General features: G+C 46.6%; 1 protein-coding gene across 1 annotated transcript in view; it reads left to right on the top strand.

Moving 5' to 3' along the window:
- Positions 1-27124, top strand: part of LOC119453726 (uncharacterized) — a 180098-nt gene that overhangs the window by 19012 nt on the left and 133962 nt on the right. Inside the window, exons 5-8 of the mRNA XM_049662547.1 lie at positions 10661-10775; positions 18998-19139; positions 20178-20293; positions 22591-22770. Coding sequence (XP_049518504.1) covers positions 10661-10775; positions 18998-19139; positions 20178-20293; positions 22591-22770 — 553 coding nt within the window. The remainder of the gene's footprint in view (positions 1-10660; positions 10776-18997; positions 19140-20177; positions 20294-22590; positions 22771-27124) is intronic.

Below are 27124 nucleotides of genomic sequence, written 5' to 3'. Positions count from 1 at the left end.
AAGCCAAAGTTAACATTTTATTCAGAAACCACGAGCTTTTATTTTCCAGCTAGGCTATAACATTTGCAATAACTGAGCGAAATGAAATGAGCTGTGAGCGGATTTCAGCTGTCGCGGCCCTATTTCAAGATAGTATAGGTAAACTCTGCCTTCGCCTGTGCTGGTAAGAAAGTGCGCGGGGGCTGCCCCTCCACCAATTTTTGTTAAAAACCTCCTTGTTCTGACAGCGCCCTTCTTATATTTGGAGACCTATGTGCGCGTTGCCTCATGGGTAATAGGCCTTTCATGGTTGGCGGACTTTCCAAGTAATTTTTTGGTTCGTGGTAGCTTTCGGGATGGGCCCTAGTAGCGATCGGCCCTCGACCAGCGCTCAGATATTACAGCTTGCTTATCACGTAGTAAGGGCATGTTTGCCACGAGCTATTTTTTATGTCACGTGACGCACCCTGCGAGTCTATACTGCCTCCATGTAGAAACAGCGTTTGGAGTAGAGCTTGTTGCTACAGGTTGAATGAATAAAAAGAAAGGATCGATCAACCATGCTTCGACGCAAAAGAAGACAAGGTTGACGTCTATAGTGGTTCAAATAATTCGATGATTACATGTTGATTATATCTCGATTCTCTCTCATGTTCATTATTCACTAATTTCACACCTGAATCGTACCGCATTTCACACGTAATTACGTCGACCTTGTCTTAATTAGCATCGATACTTTGTGGACCCTATCTCTTTTTGCCCGAGATGCCAGATAGGCTGATTCTGGAGATAGTGCAATCTATGGTGCAATGTCGTTCATTTTCGCCTTTATTGGCTGTAACTGCGCCCGTACCGTTAATTTTACCTACTCTGCAACTAATTCTAGTTTCTTTTGGGAACCGCCAAAGCCGCCTTCCAGACACCATTGCCTAGCGCGAGCCCTGTCTTGTCCAAGCGAACTCGTTACATTTTCCAAAAGTGTGCCGTACAGTGGCTTTGCCTCAACATATCTATATCGACTACGGTGCACCCTTTACACGGGTATGTTGCAATGTTTTTAATTTTCGAATATATTGACCCTAATTACGGCCGTACCATTATTTTACCTACATTGAGTCGAATTATCGATTTTTGTTAATAACCGTCAATAACCAAAATGCTATCCGTTGCTGTGGTGCAGCCAAAAGGACAGATGGATAACAATGTTTGTCGGCGCCATAAAGCTTCATGTTCACTATGTCCCATGTACATGTTCAGTTTATGTGCTCATTGCTGCCCCTTTCCTAGTTTTTGTGCGATTGGGTGCATGTGCGTTTATTGCTTTTTTTTTGGGGGGGGGGGGAGGGGGGGTTCTCTCGTCTATTGACCCCTGGTTATACGGGCAACATGAAAAACTCCCGATACAGCTTTCTGTTGCTCAATACGAGTTTCTTTCAGACCGTCAAAGAAGCCCGCGAATGAACTCGGGGTTGCCGCGCGACTGGCCGCTCGAGGCACTTTGCGTCTATTGGCGGGCTTCTTTCACGCTCAGAAGAACTTTTATGTAGCACGTATTGAGCAACAGAAAGCTGTATCGGGAGTTTAGGATGTTGTTCTACAATTTTTCTCACTGACACTTCGATAATTAGGACAGTACTTCGAGAGTTAGAATAACTACAATTACCTAATTAAATCTCAGTAACGAAAAAATAACTAGCGGCTACTCCACTGTACTGGAAACAGTATGCACTAGGTTTTCTTCGAATACCGCAATTGCGCTTTTTTAAATCTTCGTGTATGATAGTTTGGACACGCTGTGTATTAAACCTGCAGTAGCATGCCAAACCTTTTGTTTGGCTACCCGGAATTATTCAGGGAGGCGCACATTACTTGCACGAGAAAGGGAAACATATATTCGACTAATTTAAAAAGAAGCAATTGGCTTCTTAGTTATCTTACGGCACATATTGAGATTGAGGAATTGTAGCTGGTGAGCTTGCAAGGCGTGTTCACTTGGAATTACTTTACAGAATGACACCAGTTTGGAGATCACCAGCCTATCTTTGTCTGTCTTCATGTTTTATTTGTCCACTGCAGGACGAAGGCCTCTCCCAGCGATCTCAAATTGTCCCTGTCTTGCGCTAGCTGACTCGAACTTGCACCTGAAAATTTCCTAATTTCATCACCCCACCCAATTTTCTGCCGTTTGAAGATGTGCCAACTTGCCATAAAAATGAAGTGTTGTTCCACTTACATTTTTAACACGTTCTTTTATCGTTCGGCATCACTTGCAAGCCTAAAGAAGTCAGTTTTACCATTGTTGCACCTGTAGTGTGTCACGTTGCATTGCCGTGCTACAGTACGACACCGTTGGAAAACGTTCCGCGAAGTTTTGCCTCAACTTCGTCAATAAAGCGCAGTAATACTCTGCATTAATCGCTGCACCCTGTTGGGAGTCCACCAGAAGGACTATTTCCTATTCCAAAGAACTGTGGCCGTTTGCTTCTGCACAGAGCTTTGCACACGGAACTTTTTTGGCCTGCATGGAGCCACCATGCCGTAGTTCCTTAGACTGGTCCTTTGTCTCCGGATCATAGCAGTAGATTCATGTCTCGTTACCACTTTGTCCGGGCATTCTGACTTATTTACCCGCCGGGGTGGCTCAGTCAGCTAAGGCGTTGCGCTGCTGAGCCCGAGGTCGCGGGATCGAATCCCGGCCCCGGCGGCCGCATTTCGATGGAGGCGAAATGCAAAAACGCCCGTGTGCTTGCGTTGTAGTGCACGTTAAAGAACCCCAGGTGGTCGAAATTATTCCGGAGCCCTCCACTACGGCGTGCCTCATAATCAGAACTGGTTTTGGCACGTAAAACCCCAGAAAGAAGATTCTGACTTATTTGTTGCATAATGTTCCAATATAGCCAACGATGTCTACCCAGGTTTCCCTTTTTTGTTCGGTTGTCAAAAGTTCCCAAATCCACTTTGCTGCCACCTTCATGTCCAAATCGTCGTGGATAATGGCACCAATTCTCTTACGGGATATTCTCACATATGTAGCATGTCATCGAGGCATTTCGCATTTGCAGGCATAGGCAGAAACAGGTCTTCCACTGGGTTTCTCACGTTCAATACCGAAATGGCTAGTCGTAAAATTGCCAGCCCAACGTGTAACGGTAGCATACTGACACATGTACTTGTTTATCTTTCACCAGTGACCGCTTCCACCGGCTAACAAATGTTAAACGTTGTCGCTCGACGCAGGATGCGCCTGCATGTATCGGAAGCTTCTCAAACGTTATCGATGCTTCTATCCGTTGTCTGTTGTCACCGACTCTAATGTAATCTGATTGTATGAGCGACGCGAATTGTCTAGTACCTTCTGGAAGACACGCGGGCACCAGGGATTATTATGGAACCTTCGATGACTCATGTATAAAAGCCGACGCGTTTCGCCGCTGATCAGATTTCGACGATTGCCGACTGTGTTCGCCGCTTTCGTTGTGCTTCGAGTGTACAGCTTGCTTTTGTGGGCACAGGTTCGCCCAATAAAGAATCAGTTTCGTCATATTCAGTTTTACGACTATTTTCTTCTGCGTCACTACTACGTGACAATACGAAGGACCAGTGTCGCACAGTTTGTGGCATTTATCATGGACCTGCTTGAAACCTTTGCCTTGAAGTAACAAGAGCTTTATTTTGGTCCTATATGCTGTTCCAAATTGAACTTTCTGGAAGTGCTGCCATGTTAACTAGGCACCAGAAAAAGAAAGATAAGCTGAAAAGTTGTCTTATTCTTGCACCATTGAGAACAAATTGGCTAATCTACCTGGCCGTTTACAGCTACCTAGCTCGACTTTTTTCAGCGCTCAATGCTTATCAGCTCCCTCTCGTGTATTGCTGTAATCACAGCACCCCTGTTGAGACTCCGTAGCAACCCCCACTATTCGTGATATCCTGACTGCATCTTCCTTGCAATGACGTGCCTTCAAGCGGCAGCTCTCGGCCATAGAGAAAAATTCAACAACAGGGGACACTCCCATAGAGCCCAGCGGCCGCATTGACAGCAGCGCCAAGTGGTCGGCATAGATCCCTTCCGGTTTCGGTTTTGGGCGCGCGCATTTTGAACGCTAGCTAGCACGCCGGCTGCGCTTTTTTTTTTCCCCGACCGCGCACGGTCTTCGTGCGGAATCGGTTCATTATTCCGTAAAAATGATTGCGAATGATCTCGTTGAGTCCCATCGAATCTGTGCCACGCGCAATTTCACAAAGTAGACGCAAGACCTTTTGCGAAATGTGGAAATATTTATTTTGCTCTATATAAAAGCTCGTTCCGCGCTCTGTGCGTTCATCCAACGTTGTGACCCCAGGTAAGCAGTGAATGGGCGCCATTACAAACAAAAGCCATTCGCTTTTACATGCATGGCGTAGAAAATACCCGACTCATCCCACACAATACCATAAAATATGAGAACATCGGATTTCCTAGCGTTCCCCCATTTCCGGACATTATTTCCTGCACTTTGGCAGCACAAATACACGGGCGACATCGCGTTTCCAAAACTTGGCCTCGGGCGACGCGACGGTACGCTACATACACACAGACGGACGCAACAGGCAATCAAGACAAATGCGTGGGTACAAAGCCTGTTTTCAGTCCCTTAGAAGACGGAATTTTCGAATTACAAGTTTCTGATACGTTCCTCGGCGTTATCTTCGCGCGTTTTGCCGGCGCCAGCAGCACACTCCCATGTTATCACTCTTGGTAATCGCCCATCGCGTTTTCAACAGGCGTGAGTACCGAAAGAAGGTATATGTTGTTGCGGGGCCACAAAACGTCACAAACTTGTCCCTCTCAGATTCATTACACGCCAAACTAACCCCCGTATTCACAGACGCACCTCGACTCGACCCTCCACTCGAAATGCTCCTTGAGGGCGGCTTTTCATTTCACAAATCGCCCTCCACTCGAAACGCGCCCTGAGTGAAGGAAAGTTCGAGCGTTTTACTCGAGAATCTCAAGGTAGCCCCGCAGCTACCTTGAATCGCTCCTTGAGTGAAGTTAGTGCGCAAACATGGCTGCGTTGCGATCTGTCGCTCGCCTCGTCGGCTTTTTCAGATGGACGCCAGTTGCCTCCGCAGCTTTTCTTTCGTTAACGATGCTGCGTATCTTCAAGGGCATCGTTTTACAGACCGGTGCAATCGTCAGGAGTGCTTCAGCAACGGAATAATTCTACTGTGGCACCGGGACAGACCAGCCGTCCTGTCAAGAAGACTCCCAGCTAGTGCAGTGACCTGTCGTCTTATTCCGTGCATGAGCCAGTTGATGACCTGCATACGTGTATTCTTCGTGCGAGTGCTCCGAAACTACTATCAGCACCAGTGCCGGGTTTCTCGCGGGTGATCACACAAAGCAGCATCATTTGAAACGCGGCATGATACATAACTGCGGCGGACTTCGAACTTATGAAAAGAAAACAACTGCGAAGATTCCTGCCGTTAGTGGATGTATTGCCTGTGTGCTCGATTGCTGGATGCGGGTCTGGCTGCGCAAGCGCCGGAATTCGCTCCGCCTGAGTGGTTTGTACTCGGGTGCATCACTTACTACGCTATTCCAAGGGCGGCGAAGCGCACCACAGCAAGGCGAGCTTCTCTAAAAGTGACCAGGTGCGTTCACTTTTCTGTTTCTCTATAATTTCATGCAGTTATAGTTGCTCTGGGTAAAACAAAACATGTACTGTAATTTTGCGTGGGACGTGTGGCAGTAGCTGCTATTTACAGTCGTTCGCAATAATTACGTGAGCCTTGCTTCAAAATATTCAGTTTAATTAGCTTATGCTTATGAACATCCAAGCACAACGAGGAAGTGAGCAACCATGAAATGGTTTGCCTAATTATACCTGCACGTATACTGAGGGAATGTAATGTTTTATTCCAATACAAAACATTGAATAACAATACATGAGAAGATATCTTTTTTACATCACATTATCTTTATTGTGATAAAAAAAGCTGTAGCAGTTGACCCAGCTCCTAATACAGAAAACGCTAGCAAGTGGTAGCAGATATATGTCATATTTATTTGTTGCTCACATTCCAGCTATTAGCGAGTGCATTATGTAAGTGTTACATTGCTGTATGTTGGTCTGGCTGTGCAAACGCCAGACCAGCTTAAAACTGTATCTTTGCAAATATGAATGACAACAGTCCGAGCTTATCAATGTAAAAAAAAATCGGCTTCCTGAACACAATGAAAATCTTAAACGAATGTATTTACTTCGAAAAGTAAGCTGACGAAAACGAATACTGTACCTAAGCTACTTTTTATATGCGTTAGCATCATTGTATGTTTATAACCAACCACTTCTCTTATGCAGGAACCAGGCTGCCAACCCAACCACGCAGAGCAACTGCCTTTTCAAGGGTGCTGCGCTTGCGTTGGTGTGCAAGCAGCGGAGAAGAGTGGAGCTCCAGTTAATGTGTCCTGCTGCATTGTAGTCGTTGTCGCACTATTTCGGCTAAAACCTCTATCTTCTTTCTGACATCGTAATGGCTCAAACATCACCACTAAAGGCATTTTGCATAAATCTGCCTTCATAGGCACCTTGCAGCTTAAGTCTGTATTTTTCATCCAGGTTTCTTTTCTTAAGCCACATTTAATAAAGCAGTCTGTATCACTGAATTATTTATTGTCAATCTAATTGTCAATCTCTGAAGCAATAAATTAAAATTATCCTCGTCTTTTTGTGTTCTGATAGGATTGCAAAAAGCGCGTGGACTCTGATCCTACAAACAAAAGCAGTAGTACTACTGACAAAGCTATTCTAGAATAAAACACCATCCGTGTTCTAGACAGTAGACTAGCAGTGTTCTAGACAGTAGCATACACCCGACGGTAAGCAGTGGTAAATCCTTACAGAATATACGCTGTTTCAGCTCCGTTTCTAACTTCAGCTGAAGATTAATTATGGAGGCCGGAACAATGAATTTGTTCCATTCGATGCGGATCACAGTTGGCTTCCACGGGGCTTGCAGAAGTTCAATAATTGACCGAGGAACAGAGCGTGTCTTGTGGGATCCCACAACAGGCCAAATGGTGAGGCAGACTGTCACAATGGCGTTGCTGAAAAATCCAGTATAGAGCGCATTACTACCATGAGTTCAGCAAAGCTGAGATCGACAATCAAAATATGGTATATTTCTTGATGTACGTACACTTGCTCATGCAAAAGTAGCTTCAACATTCCACTAAATACTAAAGTGCTGCATTACAAATTGTGGGCAGTAAAAAAAAGCTCACGTCTCAACCGTAACACGTTATGGGCAACTCATGAGTTCGCACATCATAATCATGACTATGCTCTTCAAAACAATAATATATGACTGTTGAAGAGGAACGAAATATGAGTTTGATTTCATTACCGTATAGCTGTTTCATGTTTGCGGTTTTAAATAACATGGCGTGCATTCCACCATTTTGTCAATGTGGCCAGACATAACATCAATATTATTAATGATAAGTATGAAAAATAAGCACAGGCTAACTACCGGGGTGATCAGTCAAGTACTTCCGCAGCACCCAAGTTCTTTCAGGGAAGCGAGATGGTGCATTTCCAACAGGCAGACACCGTATCTATCGATGCATTCACGTCAGTCACATGCCTTACCGTGCAACACAGATGTTGATTTTTTTCCACCAGCTGGTCTTTGCAAGGCCCACATCCTGCAGCAGAATGCCAAAAATGATATGTACATAGGGCGCTCGCACGCTAAGTTCAGTGCAGCTAAGCAACTGAAATGAAAAGACACAGCACAACTAAAAAAAATGTGGCTGTTGCGTGAACTTGAAAGCAGAGTTTATGGAACGTGCAGGAGAAGCTACGACATAGAACATTGAAAAAGGTGAGGCGAAAAAACACTAATGATGGTAATGAACTACTGACAATTAAGTGAATTTTCGGAAGAATAAAAGATTGCGTAGCGCATATGTGAAGTGAAGCAGCACTGGAAATGCAAGCACCAGTGCTGGTTCATTGACGATATGTGCTACAATTTGAACAAAGCGACTAACCACCATGGCTTCTAAAATAAAGTACAGGACTGAAAAACGATCGTTTCCTTAAAACTGCCGGAGCTACGCACTCAACCATATGCATTCTGCCACATGTATACAACTGCTTCTTCTCTACTGAAAGATTTCTTACGCGATAGTGGGATGATCATCGGACACAGTCGCGGAGCGGTGCCTTGTGCATTTATGTTTAAACTGAACCGATAATAGATTCTCGCGCCAAATCTCCCAGAAGCTCCAATGCAAAAAAAAGGAAAGAGGAACGTCTCGCGCAATCTTATGCTGCCTCGAATAGTATGCTACGGGTTCTAATGCCCGCAGCATGAGCAACTGAAGCCAGTCATGCTTGGATACATCGGACACGTTTTATTGATAGCGCGGGCGGCAACTTCACGAGAACCGCAACAGCGTAATGTGCTTTCATGCATAACCTGCTCACTCACCCTTATTTTTTGTCCTGTTGTTTTCAGAAAGCTTTCAGCAGCACATGGTCTTGAAGTTAAGCAAAGCTGCCCATCGGCCGTTCCATGCGTTGCCTCCTTCGACGTTAATCCGGCTCGATCACAGTACACACATGGACAATATCATCCATAATAACCACGATTAACAACAGCAACGTGAACCGCAAATTAAGCACAAGGAAACAATGATCAGCAGACAAATGCGGGCGCAAAATTTCTTATTTCCCAGCCATGCGCCATGCTCAACTGCTGGGGTGCGATCGTTGCCAGACCTTAAACACAGCTCCCGCTTGATCTATCAGTCGAATGCTAACAGTGGCAGCGCTGCCGAGTTAAATTTGTGCATTGCGCCGTGTTGTCATTTGATAACGAAGCCAAATTAACGGAAACATATATCTGTCCTAAATAATTGGGCTTTTGCAAAGCGCATTTAACAATAGCCTCGATATCAGACGCTTTTCTCGGTCGGTGCACTTCACTCGAGTCAAGGGCGCATTTTCAAGGCGTTCCTTGGCGGAAGAAAAGTGAAGTAGTGTTCATGAAACGCAACGGCGCCTTGAGTGAAGGAACGCTCGTCGCCTCGACTTGGCCGAGTCGAGGAGAAGCGTTGAGTGAAGGCGTGTTTAAGAATACGGGGGTAACTTTGCCACCACGACCGAGCTGCTTATGGCTAACTGCGTCACAGCGCGCTGTGCGGCTAGCGTGCCTCAAAAGTACCCCAGAAAGTAACAAAATTACTTTTCAGTAATGTCTGGCGTCAGAGAAAGCGGCACAAACTTCTCCTAGCAAGATGCACTAGACTACGCACCACGGCCGAGTTAGTTCTCGCTAACTGCGACATGGCGGCCAGTATGCCTCAAAAACCGAAATAAGTTGCAATAATCCCCTAGGAAGCGTCGGAAACATGTCCCAGCACGATTCATTAACTCAAATTAACTACGCCAGGATGGTCGAGCTGTTTTTCGCTAACTGCGTCTTAAGTCTCGGTCCCGTGCCGTATATATAAGCCTAACTGCGTCGTAGACTGTGAAACAAGATTTCTCAAATTGCCGTAGCCCAATAGTGCAGTGGTGTCTTGTCCCAGTGCAGAAGGAACACAAGAATACGCCGAGAGCCCAATAAACCAGGTCACATTTTAAAAAGAAAGAGAGAGAGAGAGAGAGAGAGAGAGAGACGGGTCGCCGCGCGCGAGCGCTCAAACGGCGCGCAGCCGTCCTCGCTGGCTTCGGGGGAGTGTCTGGCGGATGACGCATGCATCTGGCTCGTCATTGGCCTGTCGCTAGGTAAGGCAAGAAAAATGAGTCGCAATGTTTAAGTTCATTTATACTCAAAACGTTTTAGTTTTCGCGGCAAAGGGTTTAAAAGATAAATCAATGTCTGTTAACTTAATTTCACTTTCTTTTTTTGCTCGCGGCAGCTAACGTTCGGTGTTAAAAGTATAGCGTGACGTATGGTGACGTGTTTCCTGTTGCCAGTTTTTGCCGAGTGTGCCCTCTTGTTGAATTTCTTTCTCTATGGTTTGGTGGTGGAAGTTCTAGAACAAGGCGCCCCCATAACCTTCTGTGCCCTAGTGCGTGACGTCATCCGCGCGCGCGACCACCAATCAGATGCGTTGCTCTCTTCCGCAGCTGGGCTTTCTCTCTCCGCTAATTACTGTTCTTCTCGTTCGTGTTACCCTCTCCCGTTTTTATGCGGAATTCGCCGACGTCCATTCAGATTGGTCAAAGTAGCTAAAGAATGCTGTCGCTTTAATACTTCTTTGTGGGGTTAGCGCATCCAGAGCTAGTTTCACTTCGCTACCCATGGGAGACATTTACGGGCTCTAGTACGAAAAAGTGCCTTTGTGTCCGCGCATCTTCGCAATGTACGACCTCGGACTGGGCACGCGAACTGTCTCGCATTGTATGGCATGTCTGTAAGACACTATCGTGCACGTTTTGCCTGGAATCTGAAGAATTCGCGTGAAGAGTACAACATTGATTTTTTTTTTCAGAAATGGTGACATGCCAATATTTTTTTCAGATGAGTACACACTTGACGTCAAAACCAGTCTTTCTCTCGCTTAAGCATCCCGTTCGGATTAAGGATCTCGGATTCAGCATCTGCCAAAGTCGCGACCACTGGGTTAAGCGAAAAGTTAACTTTCTGTTTTTTGGCGTGTGTCTGTGGCTCGCAGTGACCTGTTTCGGCGAGCAGCCGCCGACTGAGCCTCCCAGCGCTGCTGCCAGCCCGGCGTCACGGAGTCATGACGAGAGCTCGGCCACTCGGAGGAGCGTCGACGCGGCGGAGTGGTGGGTCTGCCATAGAACAAAAACCCTCGGTAACTTACGTAAAAAATAGGGCCACTGGTTGGTGAAGCAGTCTTTAGGTAATAATAAAAAAATATCCTTTATGGTGTGCAAAACGTGGAAGGAAGAAGGCGACAGGACAGAGTGCACAATAACAGTTTATTGCTCAGATGACGGGGATATAAGTACAATCGGGGAGGAGATGGGAAGGGGGGAAAGAGGGGGTGAGATAACTGCGAAGGCACATGTGCTGATTCGTATTCTTGTACACATGCTTGCCCAGTTACTTTTCTTCCTATTTACCCCTTCTCCTCCCGCCTCCGAATGTACAGGGTCGTCCACTCTTAGTACGAACACGGCGCCGCGTGGCCGCGCTCCGCGGAGCGCCAGCGCACATGGCGCGGCCTGCGCATCGAAGCTAAGCGGCGCAAGCGCACAGGGGCTTGGAGGCGGGGCTTCGTGTCGTCTGCTAAAGCGCGCGAGCGAGCCGTGTTTCTGCCGCCTGTTGTCTGCTAAAGCAAAGCGCGCTCGCGCACTTTAGCAGACAACACAAGCACCGCCTCCAAGCCCCTGTGCGCCTGCGCCGCTTAGCTTCGATGCGCGGCCGTGCAATGTATGCTGGCACTCCGCGGAGCGCGGCTACGCGGCGCCGTGTTCGTACTAAGAGTGGACGACCCTGTACTTATATTCCTGTTATCTGAGCAATAAAATTGGCTTTTAGTGTGCGCTCTGTCCTGTCGGCTTCTTCCTTCCTTCCGCGTTTAATGCACTAAAAAGGATTTTCTTGTATAAGTGACCTTGAGATAAGGTTCCTCTGATAGAATAGATGCAAAAAAAGTCGCAGTTTCGTCCGAAAGGCTAAGCATCAATTGCGATAGCAAATTTATTGGTAGAGAGCTATACGGAGTAAGTATAGTATTTATCGGCTGTATAAACGTATGCACATTCGCTGACTAACTGAATTGACAAGCACTATAGTGTCAGCGCGCACAAGCAAACATGAATAGATCGCACTCGATGACCAAGCGCAATTACGAAATTCGCAACGGCCGTTTCACATGGTGTGATGTCAACAATGCGACTGATGCAACGCCCAGGGTTGCTTGCTGCCAGATTTTGTCGCACGTACACGCCGCATAAATTCTTTTAATGTAATGAAAAGGACATGCACGTTATAATATAATTGACCGCTCATTATTAGGACCTAGTAATACGTGCGTTTTGTAATTTAAAAACGCTTCAAAGTTTAATTTGTTTTGGAGTGCGCAATAGCGGTTTGTGAAGTTCAATACGAGGAGAAATGGCGGACGTAAACAGCTGTTCGCAGGTGGTCGTTCAGCGCTGTGTGCTGTCTCGTATGGGGTTTATGCCCGTGTCATTCTTCCTGCGGTACAACAAATTACAAGAGGACCTATCAACAAGCCCCCATAGCTGTTGTCATCGCATATGCAGTATTCGGAATTCGGCTGCAGCGAAGTCGTCGTGTCAACGCACAGACCCTTGCGCTACCCGTGCTTAACGTCGGCTTCTGAAAAACGGATGTGTGTCTATTGCTCGTGATTGCGCATAAGCGGTTCCTGCTCCCAGCAATATTCTTGCACCAAACTTAGCAGCGAGCACCAACCCAAAAGCTCGTCTGCTCCTGAAGGAAGCCGCAAATGATCTGTGTGTAATTACTGAATGTGCAATGGTATTTGTGTTGTGGACGTTTATCTTAGCGCCAGCCTTGTTGGTCCGTCTCGATGCGTGTGCTGTAATTATTCATACAAGTGCTCTCTGAATATTTCGAAAGGCCTAAAAGCCGACACCGCATTTTTTAGGAGCTGCAGTCACTTGTGTACATAGTATCGTATCATTCTGACAGACATGGGCGTCGTCTATTTTCTCGTCCTATTTCTTGCGCTGTTAGTGTGCTGTGAATCTGTATCAAAAGCTTAAGGTAATATGCTGCAGTACGTAGCGCAGCCGCGTAGCCCCACGGCTAACATTAAAATACCTTGTTAGGAGTACGTTTGGTTCTTTAATAACAAAATCGAACGCTAAAATTTTGTATTCATAGTGGCAAGTGTAAAGTAAGAAGCTATCGAAACTATCCGCTAATAGCATACATGTGCTTCTAGCTGCTTCAGCACGTTATCTTAAAAGAGGCTGAAAACCCCAGATAACCAAAACATACGCAACTGGAGCAGGCACTATGGTTCCTTTCCTGGAAATGAAAGCCAGCATCCCAGTTTAAGTTTGTCATGTACTTAGTGTATATTAGACCAATGTTAGAGCATGCTAACTGGAGCCATTTCAAGCTAGGTTATTTGACCAAAATAAGAAAGTGCAAGGAAAGTGTCAAGGTACAGTCTCATCTGGTATTCCCGAACCGCTTGTATTAGCAAAACTTTATGCCTCCCTGGATTGCCTGCATTAACCCAATGCTGAAAACAGGGGAAGCTGATTCCCTTTCTTGCTGTTGAAAAGCTGCTAGAATCTCAGTAACAGACTACTTATGTTCTGAGGGAAAGTGAGGGGCACTGACAATATCTCTAAGCTTTTGTATGAGCTTTCACGTTGAAAGAGAATGGAATAAAAATATTTACCTTTGCAAGCCTCAGAATCCAAACATTCTCAAAATTTTGAGGAGCCACATTAAATTTTTTAGGCACAAGTACACACTGAACACACTTGAGTGTTTGAGTGGCCAGCTGCGAATGCAAAAGCGTCCATAGCTGCTACCTCGAGGTAACTGCTAGGTTGCACGTGTGTTTCTCCTATAGCCCATGTACCTGGCAAGGGGAATGGTTATATGTAGTCCCATTGCAGCATTGGTCTGTGCTTTGTCTTTTTTTTTCAATAGGTGGTGGCTAGCTGATTCTGTCTGTTTATGTATTTATCATTTGTGTGCATCTTATGTGCATGTGTTTGTATCATGTTCTGATTGTTATACGTGCAGTGATGCAAGCATCTTTTTTTAAATATATTGCACTACAATGATTTATTCAACTTTGTGTTGAAATGTACAAAATGTGGCCACCCAGTAATGGCCAGGACCGCCAGCAGGATTGGCAAAAATATGATGCAGATCCAATGCACTTGCTTGAATCGACATGAGGCGAAGCTTTCACGCAACGGTCAGTTAAACTCTAGAAAACTAACTGCAGTGTTTACAGTTGTCCTTATTTCACCGTATGCAACACGTACTCATAGGCAATGTTTGCTTATTCACCGCACAGGTCACATAATGTAATGTATACATAGCACGTTGAGCTCACTCAAACGTCAGCTCACTAAGACTTCGAACTAACCATGAGTTCCTTTGAGCCTGACTGAGTAGAATTTTGGTGAATACTAGTAAGAGCAAGCTCAGTTGAGTAAACCTTGAGTGAATATTGTGATGTGGTAGTCAGGGAAAGCTCATCCGAGTATAATTTTAGTGAATATGAGTCAATGCAAGCTTGGCAAGTAGATTTTTGGTGAATATGACTCCGTGCAAGCTCACCTGAGTAGAACTTTTATGAATATAAGTCAGAGCAAGCTTAGCTAAATAGATATTTGGTGAATATGACTCGGTGAAGGCTTGCCTGAGTAGAATCTTTGAGAATATTAGTGAGTATAATTTCGGTGAATATGAGTCGGAGCTAGCTCGGATAAGTAGAATTTTGGTGAATATGACTCTGGGCAAGCTCGACTGAGTAATGATGGGATATGGTTATACGAGTTTATGCAGTAATACATGTAAGTGCAGACTCATTAGCAACATTGCCTCCATCTTGATGGGCAATACCTACGCCTCGTGATGAGTCTGCACACTTTATGAGCTGTGGACATACTATCATTCACAAGAAGGAATGCAACCGGCTGACTTCACTGCACAATTTTGATCTGCTTTTGTTTAATGTGTTATCTACGACTTATAAAAACCAGATGTCTGCCTGCTTTTCGCGTTATTGCATGTGTTTTACAGGAAGTAGAGACAGAGAAGCAAGAAAAGGCAAGGATGTTTATGGCTAAGTAGTTTCTCAGAGTACTGCGATATGTTACAACCAGCATAAACAAAAGTAATTCGATGCACTGAAGCAAGCGAAATGTGCAATTACCTTTTAATGTGAGGGTTAATACAGATGCAGTACGGATACAAAGTCTGCAACACACTGAAGGTTTATTGGTTTTTTTTTGATTCAGGAGAAAAATGATGCATGAGAAAAATGAGAAAAAAAACTGTTTAAATATTGCTTCGAAAACAAATTGTTTATTCCCAGTCAAAGCGTTAAATATGCTATTGTAGAACATTCATTACGATATCCAGTTTGCACGTTCGCTTTGCGTCTCGCAGCGGAAGTAACAGAACCTTGAAATGAGATAATTCATTGGTGAAAATGCGCATGAAAGCCCTAACCAACCGACCGCAACTAAATGGTCGCGCGTATAGTCTGACCTATTGACCATAGCATTTGTCCGTAGTTGCATATTCTTTAAATTGTTCCGTCCGTAAAAGCATACCGCGATAAAACTGTGGCGTTTTCGTATATCGTGAGTTGTCTCCAGAACCAGTAAATTGGGACGACATCCGAAGGCCATGCCTTCCCGTGAGGGACACCTGTAGTATTTACCAACTCGCAGCGCGTGTGAATAACGGAAAATCTCGCAAAAGTACGTACTATCAGCACCCGAAGCCAACCTAAAAAAAAGCGTAGCGTGATTAACAGCGTAGCGTGTCAACAAACACATATAAATCACACAACCGAATCTGACCTACGAGTTTTTATCTGCACTGTTCGCGTGTCGGTGCTGATGTTACGTACCGATTGCGCAATCCAAGGGTCCTCTCATTTAGTTGCACTGTTCGAGGCTTGTTGAGCCAATATTTATAGACAAAAAAAGTATCGATAAACGTTGCGTTCAGCGACCGCCGCCATTTTCCAAAACAGACCGCGAAATACCTCTCGGCGCAATTTCGACGGAAAATCGCAGCGATTGCTGCGACGTTGCGACGCTGCAACCAACTGGTTGGTCGCAGCCGAAAATCGCAGAATCGGCCCTGCGACTACAATTTTCGTCGCATGCGACGGAAATCGCACTTCCGGTGCGAAAATCGCGCTGCAAAATCGCACCGTGTGAAATGGCCTTCTCTCGTGGGAGATTGAGTCGCTAGTTCCCCTCGCACCCGGTCGCAAGACACGCATTTGGTGCCGCAGCTAAACGTCACCTCCCCTCCCATCCCCCCCCCAGCCTTTTGCACGAAGGAACACGTCACCTCACCTCCCTTCCTCCCATCCCCCCCCACGGCCTTTTGCACGAAGGAACACGTCGCGTTTGCTCTCCGCCGTGCGTTCGCTCTGCGTGAAAGCGCGCGAGAGACTCGCGCACATACAGCATACGGCGCGCGGCGACAATTTTATCGCCATTGGACTTTATACGGAATCTCATAGCGACGACGATGGTGACGGCATAAATGCGCTTGGAGTGTCCATATAATTGCTCTTGCAATAAAACGGAAGAATGGTGGCTGTGACTGTGTGGGGTTCAAGCACTATAGTTTGCGGTGACGGCCATATACCCGGCCGCTTGATGGGAAGGCATGTGCCATGGATTTTCACAGCGTTCACTCAGCTCTGATGAATTGTTTATTGGAAAAAAGGGCTACAAATATTCTATGTAAGCCAAGAACTCAGCTTAATTACCAAACGTTTTTTTTCTCAAGTCTCGTGACGTGACACTACCGTGTATAGGCGCTCGAATTTTGGTGCGCAATTTTTTTGTAAGTTTGCTTTGAATATTTTCACTAGGAATCAGTGTTTTCTTGCTAAGTGAATGAAGATCTAGTGACTACGTGCATGAAAACAACTGTTGTACCAGTAAAATAAATTATTCATTATCACTATGATGTCACTAGTGACATCATAGTGACTAGTATGATGATGTCACTAGTGACATAATCATACCAGTTCCCAGCAGGCATTAATGTTGAGTTATTCGTTTTATATTTCATTCGATATCCCTGACATTACTGGTGTGCAAAACTGAAAAAAACTAAGCATAGTATGTTTGTAACTAGCTATTACAAGTTACTATATTCCTATTAGTTAGCTGTATTGTATAAATAATTCATTAATTCAGCGTAATTAGTGATTGGTTTTCATAAGTTAAGCTAGAACGTAATGTTATATTCTAAACACCAAATAAAACATTTTACCATGCGCCGAAATTTTAGAAAGAAATAGCACGCGTAGCTGGGCTTAATGCTTGGATACCATTTCATAAAGCCATTTGGTCCGCTGCTTGTTGCAGAATCTGGCGTTGTAATCTTTCCTTGCACATCTGGGCACGAATTTCCATGATAGCCGCACATTTGAGTAAGTTTTTATTTTATTTAAAATGCTATCAGGGCCATATGACATTAAAGAGGGGAGTGGTTACTGAGTAGTAGAGCAAAGTAAATCAAACGAACAATTGCAGTCAGTTCTGGTAATACAGTGAGTCTCCTGATTACACAATGTTAGCTAATGTTTCGCGAAAAAGTTTGTTATCGGTGATGGCTACGATACTTGAGGTCAGGTGGTTCCATTCGCGAGATGTACGTACGTGGGATTAAAGAGTGAAAGAAAGACATCGTGTGAGATGAACCAATTGCTACCTTATTGCCATGATCGAGGCGGTTTGAAATGTACCGAGGCCACATTACGAAATTGTCGTGAAGTGTGATGTGATGGAAAATTTTATGAAATAGCGAAAGACCTTGCGGCGGTTAGCTAGTGGAATAAGTGCTAGGTTAGTTTTCACAGAGGTTATATTCGCGGTACGGTTATAATTAGAAATATTGAAACGGGTAGTTTTTTGTACTAGTTCAAGTGAAGTAATGAGATTAACGTGGCTGGGAGCCCATATTGCAGTTGCATATTTAAGTTTCGAGCGTATTAGTCTTGTAAAGCTGTAGTTTAAAGTAGGCGGTGCTTTGGAAAAGTTGCGCAGTTGCGAAAAGTTGCGAGAAATACGGGTGCTGGGGGAGGCGTCCTCGCTCACTGAAATGTTCTGTTGCTTCTACTGGTTGCGAAGTGAAATAATTTTTTCTTTGGCCTTAAAGCTCGCAAATTTGGCTATAATGGGACGGCATTTGTTCGGTGAAAACGAACCAAGACGGTGCGCACGATCAATCGAGTCGATTTTATCTTGTTTCGCTCCCGGTTTCTTTAGCGTCAGTAAGACTATGAAAGTTTTAGTTGTCGTGCCTCGATTTATCTTGAGATTCATCAAGGCGTGTTTGGAAGGAGTTACTGCGGTATGATAAAGGGCCGAATACGTTTTAACATGATCGACGAACCCTTTCCCTTCAATACAACGACGGATGAATCTATTGCCCCTGTAGTGCTGCTTCGCCGCACATTAGCTGAACAAAAGCGCCCCAGGCAAAATTTTCAGCCAGCGAAATAAACCCGAACTGGACCTACATATACAGTGATACCTAGAGTATATACCACGAGTACAATTAGCGGATGAGTTTTCGCTGCGCTGCAATCGGCATTTAAAAAATAACCACATGTATTTTAAACGGCTCTACAAAAGTGTCCTAGGAAATAATGAGCCAGTGAAATTAAACTAGACGCCATATATAGCGTGAGATTGTTTTCGGGATGAAGTGCCTAAAGTGCAACTTGCGAGAAATTATGCATTGCCTAGCAATCGACTGCTTTCCATTGACTTACACCAACCGCATCACCCCAGGGTCGGCTTCGACGCAGTAGTCGATGTCCCGAATTCCTGGACTTACTATTTGTTGTTGTCGTTGTTGTTAATTTCCTTTCGTGTCCATCAATTTGTCACTCCAGTAACGTCTCGTCATTCCACTGTTCTTCTGCGGTACTTGCATGGATACCTCAATGAAACCCCGACCTCGGGATTTTGGGGCAGGAAATCTGGCAGAAAAAAAAATATATATCCAAAATAAAACGACGAACTTACACCTCAGCCGTTAATACCGAAGTTTAAACAAAAGGTGCATTGGCCTACGTTCCCCTTATGATTAGCAGATCGCTCGCCTATTATAAATTGCAGGGTGAGAACCGAAATCACGCGAAAAATTTTATCGCAAATTCCGAGTTCTGAAAATGTTTATGGTCGGCTGTACCTGTACTCTAATATACGTCGTACAAAACTGCGCTAGCAGCGAGTCCATGAGCGCAGAGTTCTCATCGAAAGAAGCGACATCGAGCGCTCGCTTGTGTTAAACCTAATATGCGCAGGAGCACCGTGATGCGCTTTGGTGTCGGCGGCAACCGCGAGCGAGTCCTGCTGTCCGACGCGCCGTCTCCACTGTCGGCCATCGCCAGCTTCGGCACGCAGAGTCGCACTTCCCAAGCTCCGCAAGACCCGCGGCACGAACAGGTATACGTCGCTGTGTGTTGTGTACCTGTACGCACTCGGGGCTGTGTACGTTGCACGACCGCCTAATAGGCAGAACTTCCCATTCCACGTGCTTAGAGTGCAACCTTCTCGCGCCAGTGAACGCGCATGCAGTGTCTTGTTGTAGTAGCAATTGGTTGGTTATTTTTAAACAATACGGGGAAAGTGAGAAAAAACTACTTCTGACTGTGGCTTAACGTCTAGCTTTATCTGCTTGACACCAGAACGGCGGCCAGCAGCGGCGATTGTGGGAATGCAGGCGCTATCGCGAACGCCGTCACAGCAGTGGGCCTGGACCCCAGGTCTCGGGTTCTATCAGTCTACAATGCTAGTAAAGCGAGTTTCGAAGTTTGATCAACGTACGGGAAATTATTACGTCGTGAGATAGAAGGAATGTGCCACGCAAGCCTCGAGTGCAAATACGTAAATTTTTCGTGTAACTTGTAAAGAAATTGATTTATAACATTGCAATTATAGATGCAGAGGAAAAGTGTCGAAAATGCCTTGGCCTGCGTTCTGGTGCACTGTAGCGAGGCAGCGACTCGCCGTTGGCTTGCTCGCCAACTGGCGATTTCTGTGGGCAAAGCCGGAACCTTTCAGGGCTCTCTTCAGAAACAGCAAAATCATCTATGGGTGAGAGACGCGATGGTTGCGGACCAAGTCAGACACATACCACGCGTCCCAGCTAATACGGATCATTTTGAAAAGAAAAAAAATGATAATTTTTATTTTAGGCGAAGCCTTACGTGCTGATGAAATCAACTCTATAGTCGTTAGCAACCTCCCAGAAGAGCTTCCAGTATATTTCGCGTTCCCGTTAATAGAATAATCATAAGTGATTAATAGCGAAGTTTTTCATTAACTTTCTGTCAACACATGGTTCGTACAGCGCTTTTCAAGCAAAGGTTTCTTTGTATTCGTGCTTAAAGAGAATTTTGGTCATTTCTGGCCGTAAAGCTTTTGCATAGCTGATACGACCCTTAATGTTCGATACTTTTTTTTGTTTATCGTGAAACGCAGCCTGAACCAGCGCCCGCCGCACGCTACGACTCGTCGCCCGGCACTCTGCTCGAGCAGCTGCTCAAGCACTGCCAACAGGAGGCTCCGGTGACCTTCGAACAGGCACTGCGGCTCACGTGAGTTGTCCACGCGTAGGGTATACATACTTGCTCAGTTCCCCCAACACCACCTAGATAGCGCAAGGCCTGTTCACTCCGATCCATGACGTCATGCAGCCTGGCCCGAAATTTTCATTGTAAAGCCTGGCGTGACGAAAGCGGTGACGTCGAAATCACCGCTGCTTACTCGGGAGCATCCCCATTATATTTCATGGCAGACGGGCCAGGTAGCATGACGTCATGGATCGGAGTGAAGAGGCCTTGTGCTATCTGGGTGGTGTTGGTTACCCTCCCTGCGGTCTCAGTGTGACCCTTTCCACGCCTGCATGTGCACACGTGCCTGAGGGGAAGGGAACAGTCTAGAGAAGCGCCATATAGGCTAGTTTAGGCTGGTGAACACCGGCAGAAATTGGAATAACGACTCGCAATAATACGATATATTTCTTCAAGCAGCAAACAGTTGCATTTCTGGAATAAGTATCCCTCGTGTTTTCGGGACATTTTTTTTACAAGTCGCGCCTCTTGTATGGGCGTATTTCTACGGGACCGTCCGCTGGTTCGCCCGAGATGATCTGTTTGTACCGTGCGCAACTCTCTACTCAATTAACAAACGTTTCCGTGATCCGTATAACGCATGTTCTTATCCCATAGGGCCAAGGAGGCTCCTTTCAAAATTCGGCTGTGTCTGCAGCCGCAGCATCTCGCCAGCAAAAGTGAAGCCAGCGCTTGCCCCGACTTGAGCTCCGAAAGAGAGCCGAGCCATGCTGGAGTCCGCTGCCCAGCTTTAAGCGCTATTGGCCCGCTATAATGTAAACGCTAGGCTACTTGTAAAAATAAAAGCTCGTTGTGCTCTAGCTAGAGTATCGACCTCGTCTGAGTATACTTACGTTATGATCTCCCGTAAAATGTGCCAGGACGTTCGCGTTTCTTCCTAACACCAGTGGCGCAATGTGCGGGTTTCGATCATCCATATATGTACGGCGCCGGAAGGGAGAAGCCTTTTCGTCCCTCAGTATTGACCCTTTTCGCGGCGATCCCGTGGGCGCTGCCATGTTTGATCACGTGGTGACGCGTCCATTGCTTGCCTCAACTGCATCCGTTGCCTCCTTGTTTACAATGGAAGTGTATGACGCCGGCGCGGCCTAGAAAACCTCTGTTTTCGGAGATATCGTAGACGGTGACTAGGTGGACGACACGAAGCTTTGATCACAGCTTCAGAGAACATGCAAAAGCGCTTTCGGAGCTGATTAAGCTATGTCCAAACGGCGCAAGCAGCGTATATGGTGCTTGTTCTAAAAGCAGGGCTAAATATGTATTCCAAGCTATCCAAGCTTTCCGCTCATGAATTGAATCAGGATTATTGTGTTTTTCTCTTCGTTCTTTATTTGGCAAACAGTTTGAAACAGCGGCTTGTCATGTATCTGACTCAGTACCTCGGTGCGGTCACTCGCTGATTATTTCCTGCTTAATCGCTCGTGAGTGTGCTCAGTTCCGATAGGCATGTTCTTGCAGCGCACAAGGCATGAAACGTAGCTGTTTTGTACATTGTGTACCTTGTAGAAAATATATATTACAGCTAGTAACTCGCTTACTCTTGTGGACCGTCACGACACATTCAGCTTTGACCATTCGTGCGCCATATAGGTGTAGTCCGTCATTTATTGTGCGTATGCAGTGTGCATATATTCAAGTGTGCGCCCATTCACCTATTCTTGATACGTTGGCCATAGAGTGGGCGTAAGTTTTCCTTCCATTTGGGACAGATGTGTATAGATAACGTGCGCGAAACTTACTATGACAGGAAGCAGCGCTACTCCCTTTGTCGTTATTTAACGAGTGGTACTCACTCTTGCCGACGTTCAGGGGACGAAGCCCTTTCTTTGAAGGTTAGCGACGCAAGGCTGGCGGATGAGCAAATTTCTGTATCCTCGAGGAAAGCTGTACATCACGAAGTGCCGGTAACACGTTCGGACAGTTGCAGCAGCGGTCCGCGAACTTGGCCACACATTCATTCTGTTCCTTAACATGCCCGTCACTGTTTTTGCAGCCAACTACTGCACACGTCTTCAATCCACATGATTCAATCTAGCATGACTGGAGCAGAGTGTGTTAGCGAAAACTCAGTTGCATTTCCGACAGCTGATAGCACAGAAGCAAGGTAGAAGCGGTAATGGTTTCGTATTTGTGCGCGGTCGCTGAGGAGAGGTATGGCGCGCCGTCGTGAGCGCCATCTCGTTTCTCTAAAACAAACTGCTCCGAGAAAAGGGTCAATAAGGGCCCGCACAGACAACCCTCCCTATGTTTGCGCCATGCAGCGACGACTGCCGAAGGTGCGTGAAGCTGGGCGAAGGCTGCACGGCCGACGTCTACCGCGTCCGGAGGCCCAGCGGCGACGAGACCGCCGTCAAGGTGATGCCCGTAGGCGGCGGCCCGAACGAGGACGGCGAGCTTCAAATGTCGTTGAGCAGCGTCATCCTCGAATGCGTCATGACCAGGTCGGCGGCAACCGCTCGTATACGGGCGCCGTGTCTTCTTTTGTGTTCTAACACCGGACAAAGTTTTTTTTAGAAATTGCCTCCGGAAGATAGCGCGATTCTCACCCTTGAACTGGAATACTCGAGAAGCGGACATTATACTTGAGCGAGAAATCGAAAACCGTAATCCAATTATCAAAAAAGAATTACCTTTTTAAATTAATTACTTTAGGGCGCATATTGCAATTTACGAATTGTAGCTGCGATTAGTTCGTGAGGCGTATTCATTGGGGACGACTTCACCGGATGAGACCAGTTTCGAGATAATCGTTCCCCAATTACTTTCGCCAGTTACTTTTTGCGCTTCGATGCATAAAACAAGGTTTTGTTTAAAGAATAAGTGAGTGGAACAACGTGGCACCTTTACAGCGAGCTTGTCAGCGCACATATCGTAACCGGTGCCATCCGGAGAAATCTGCGCAGGACTCACCGACACCTACACGAGATATAAAATTAGGAACGCGTATTAATTGGTGGCTCAATGGCTGAAATATCTGAAAGCGTAAACCGCGTGGTCAGCAAAACGTAGGCCGCGTATTGCCAGATGCCTTTTTTGTTTAATTTTGTTTCGTAAGAATATTTTCTTTTCAATGCTAGCGTTGGCCTTCGTTAATATTTCTCCATCACGATTGGCTAGATCGAGCGTGCTCTAACCAATCGTTTTAGCGTACAAAGTACCTTGTGAATATGCGCCCAGGTTGGGCAGTGCGTCGGAGCAGTTTGAAGGCACAGGGGAACCCTCGTATTTGGTTGTCTACTCCTTCACTGTGCCCGCTTGGTCATTTAATAATTAAAATGTAAGGCTGCCACCGGGAGTGCTCACTGGTTTTTCTTTTTTTTAACTGTATGCAAGGAGATGTTAGTGCCTGTTAGATGGCTCCGGCTACTCCTCTAATAATGACAGAATAAGATTATAGTCTTCACTAAGAATAGAGAAGACTATAGTGACAGCAGTTGTAAATTCTACGCATCAACCCAATTCTCTGCGCAGTTCACAAGCGTTCTATATGTTCATTTTGACGTACACACGGCGGACCTCATTGGTGGGAAACGCAGCGCAACCACGCACGGAATCACCACATTAATACGATTATATTGTTGCACAAAAAGCACATATTTACAAATATTTACAAGTAAGGCGAGTAGCACAGGCGTCACAACAGCCAGCCAAGATGGCGAGAATCAACCTCGACCTCTTCTTCATCGGTGCCAGCCTAATGCTGTAGTCTTCTTCTTCTGTCTCGCAGCAATATGAGTGAATACGGCGTCGTAATCAAAGTTAGAATAATAAAATTGAGAAACTTTTAGGTAATCTCGATTCTTCAAGAAACTGTGCTAATGCGAGTTGCAAGTGGTCTGATGGTCATACACATTGCTTGCTTTTACGGTATCGCTGGCTGTTTCAACCTGCAAGCAAGCAACGTGAAGCGCTGACATTAGGGCCAGTTACAAAAAAAAGTTTATTATGGTAGAACAATTCGTAGAGGAAAAGTGAGCCAATCGTGATGTTGGAAGTAAAATTTTAGCGGAGGAGACCGGCCAATGCCCAAGAGCACCTACGTATGAAGAGCCTTGTGAATTGGTGCCATCCGAGATTATTTGGCTTGTGGCTATAAGGTATGATCGCGCACGAGTGGGAGTATTACCTTTAATTAGCAAAAATAAAAATAGTAGTTTCGCCCGAAAGGCGAAGCATTGATTGCGATAGCAAATTATCAGAGAGCCATACGAAGTAAGGATAGTACCTGTCACACACCCCGTGAACGAGTGCGACAGAGAGAGAGCGCCCTCTCTCTCTGTCGAAGCTGCCGCGGGGCCGGCTTGCCTCTGCTGTTTTGCGTGATGCGCGGCGCGCTTTTGTGATAGTGCCTTTATTGGCCGATTCAACTTGCAAGCATTCGCTTGCGAACTAAATTAACAAGCATGGTGTCAGCGCGCACAGCAAACATGAACACAACACACTCGATGACCGCGGACACTCGCTGTCAAAACGCTGGCGTGAGGAAACGCGGCTGCAGCAGCGAGCGAAGTGACCTTCGTGCTGTAGTTTATCGCTTAAACCCGAACTGAGCGTCGAGAACACACAGCAGGCTCAAAGCTACGAGCCGCCGACACACCTAGACTGTGCCCCTAACGCGGATCGCTCTCAAGATACGGCTGCGCGACTGCGCGAAGCCGCCACATATGTAGTTGCAGCCGGAGTAAAATGCCACCTCCCTGCCTCCCCTCCCCCCGATGCCTCGCAACGTTGGGTGCCTCGCGCGCGTCGAAAGACAGCACACTTCCTGCCCGCATTGCTCCCTTTCGCGGCTTCGCATCGGCTGCAACTGGACGGCAGCACGCAGCCACCGACTTGGACGAGCGACGTCCCCGGCCTGCACGTCCTGCGGGGAGCCGGAGACCATCGAACATCTCCTGCTGGCCTGCCCGGCGTACCTCGAGCAGCAGGGCCCACTCCTGCAGGAGTTCCGCCGCCTGGGCCTCCCCTCTGGCAAGGAGGAAGATCTTCTCTTCCCCGGCCGACACCACCTTTCTGCACTTCGAGGCGTCGTGGAGTACCTTGACTCGTCAGGGCTCTCCGCACGCCTCTAAGACATTTCTGCAAGCGGGAAGGCCTCGCGGCCTCCCAACCCATCCCGGGCCTGACAGGCTCGGAACAACACCCCTGCAGACTCTGCAGCACTCTACGGCCTACCACCTCGGCCGATACGTGCCGCCTCAGCCTGCCGGTTTGCCCCGTCCAGCCATGGTGACGACTCCACACTACCCCTCTTTCTCTCCCACTTACCCCTCCCTGTTGGCGCTGAGCCGTGCTCCCTCAAGGGCTGCAGAAGATAGCGTCAACCTTTCCCTTTCCTCACGAACCACTTACTCCCTTTCGCGCGGGCGAGATTCAGTCGCATCGTCGGCTCCCCTCGCACGCTTTCACTCGCACAAACAGCGTAGGTCGCGCGGCGACGGTGTTATCGTCCTTGGACTTTCTGCGGAACTTCACGGCGATGGCAGAAATTCGCCTAGAGTGTCCATATAATTGCTATCGCAATAAAAGAGAAGTTGCAGTTGACGAGTTTTGCAGGGGCCGTTGAAAGTAATGCGCGCATTTTAGACGCTAATGTTGAAAGTCCCTCAAATAATTGCCGCATAAAGTCTGTTCTGAAACTTCCTTCTCCATACGACGCCACTCCGATTTCTCAGCGTACCTATCGCGATGGGCCGCCCTCTCCCGTCTTGCAACTCTCCGTATAACCATCAGTCGATGCTGTTGCGTCTACATTGCCCATCGCAGGTTTTCTTGAACGGCAATACAGAGAAATACTCGCAGACCCACCAGTCAAAAAATACTACCTTTATACCGTCTCCATGCGCCCTTGCTTACCCAAGCACGGGGACGCCTTTGTACGCCCTCTGCGTTTTTCCTTTTTTTGCATACTCTTATTGCGTACTTTGTAGACGCCTGGCCGTCAGCGTCACCTAGCTTTGGGTTGCCTATTTCTAAATTACCCTTACCCCCTTCCACCTTTTCGCGTAAGAGACTGTCTAGCCCGTAGGTGTATTCAGAACACCTCGTTTGAACATGCCGGCGCTTCAGTCGAAAGGAAGGCTCTATTTGGCAGCATGAAACAAGAGCAAAGTTAGCGATAGCTTTGTAGTGTATATGCATATTCCCATTCCATCCGTGCACTCTACGCAACAAGACATTGCAGAACAAGTAGCCATCGCATTGGCACTTTTAGACCAAAAGAGATACAGGATCCACAGCGATTCTAGGGTAGCCGTCCGAGCATTTGCCAAAGGAGTGATCTCTAGACAGGGCCTGGCAATTCTCGACGGAGAGGTCGTCAACCCCCACACGATCATCTGGTTTCCTGCTCATATGGGAGAAATCAACGGTGCCCCCGTGATCCTCAACGAATCTGCCCACAATGCTGCACGAGGACTGGCCAACCATGCAGCCACAAGGCAAGAAGATGCTGAGGTTCCTGATTGCAAGGACCGCCTCCTCACGTACAATGAGCAAACCAAGCACTTCTACCTACAACGCAGGGTCTTCCCCCCTCCTCACAGTAAACTAAATAGAGCTCAGGCCATTACGCTAAGGCTCTTACAAACGAGAACTTATTCGAACCCTCTATTAATCAACAAGATCTATCCGGAGATCTCTACTCATACCACATGCGATAAATGTAACGACACCATAGATCTTAGTCATATGCTCTGGCGTTTCTCCGCGCTACGCAGCGACAAGGACAACACTGAAGACCGGTGGGATGCAGCACTACGCAGTCTCACATTAGATGAACAGCTTTGGGCCTTC

The sequence above is a fragment of the Dermacentor silvarum genome, chromosome 1 (genome assembly GCF_013339745.2).
Source record: "Dermacentor silvarum isolate Dsil-2018 chromosome 1, BIME_Dsil_1.4, whole genome shotgun sequence".
Taxonomy (NCBI): domain Eukaryota; kingdom Metazoa; phylum Arthropoda; class Arachnida; order Ixodida; family Ixodidae; genus Dermacentor; species Dermacentor silvarum.
Note: the sequence above shows the minus strand (reverse complement) of the source record. Positions and strands in the feature narration are given on the sequence as shown.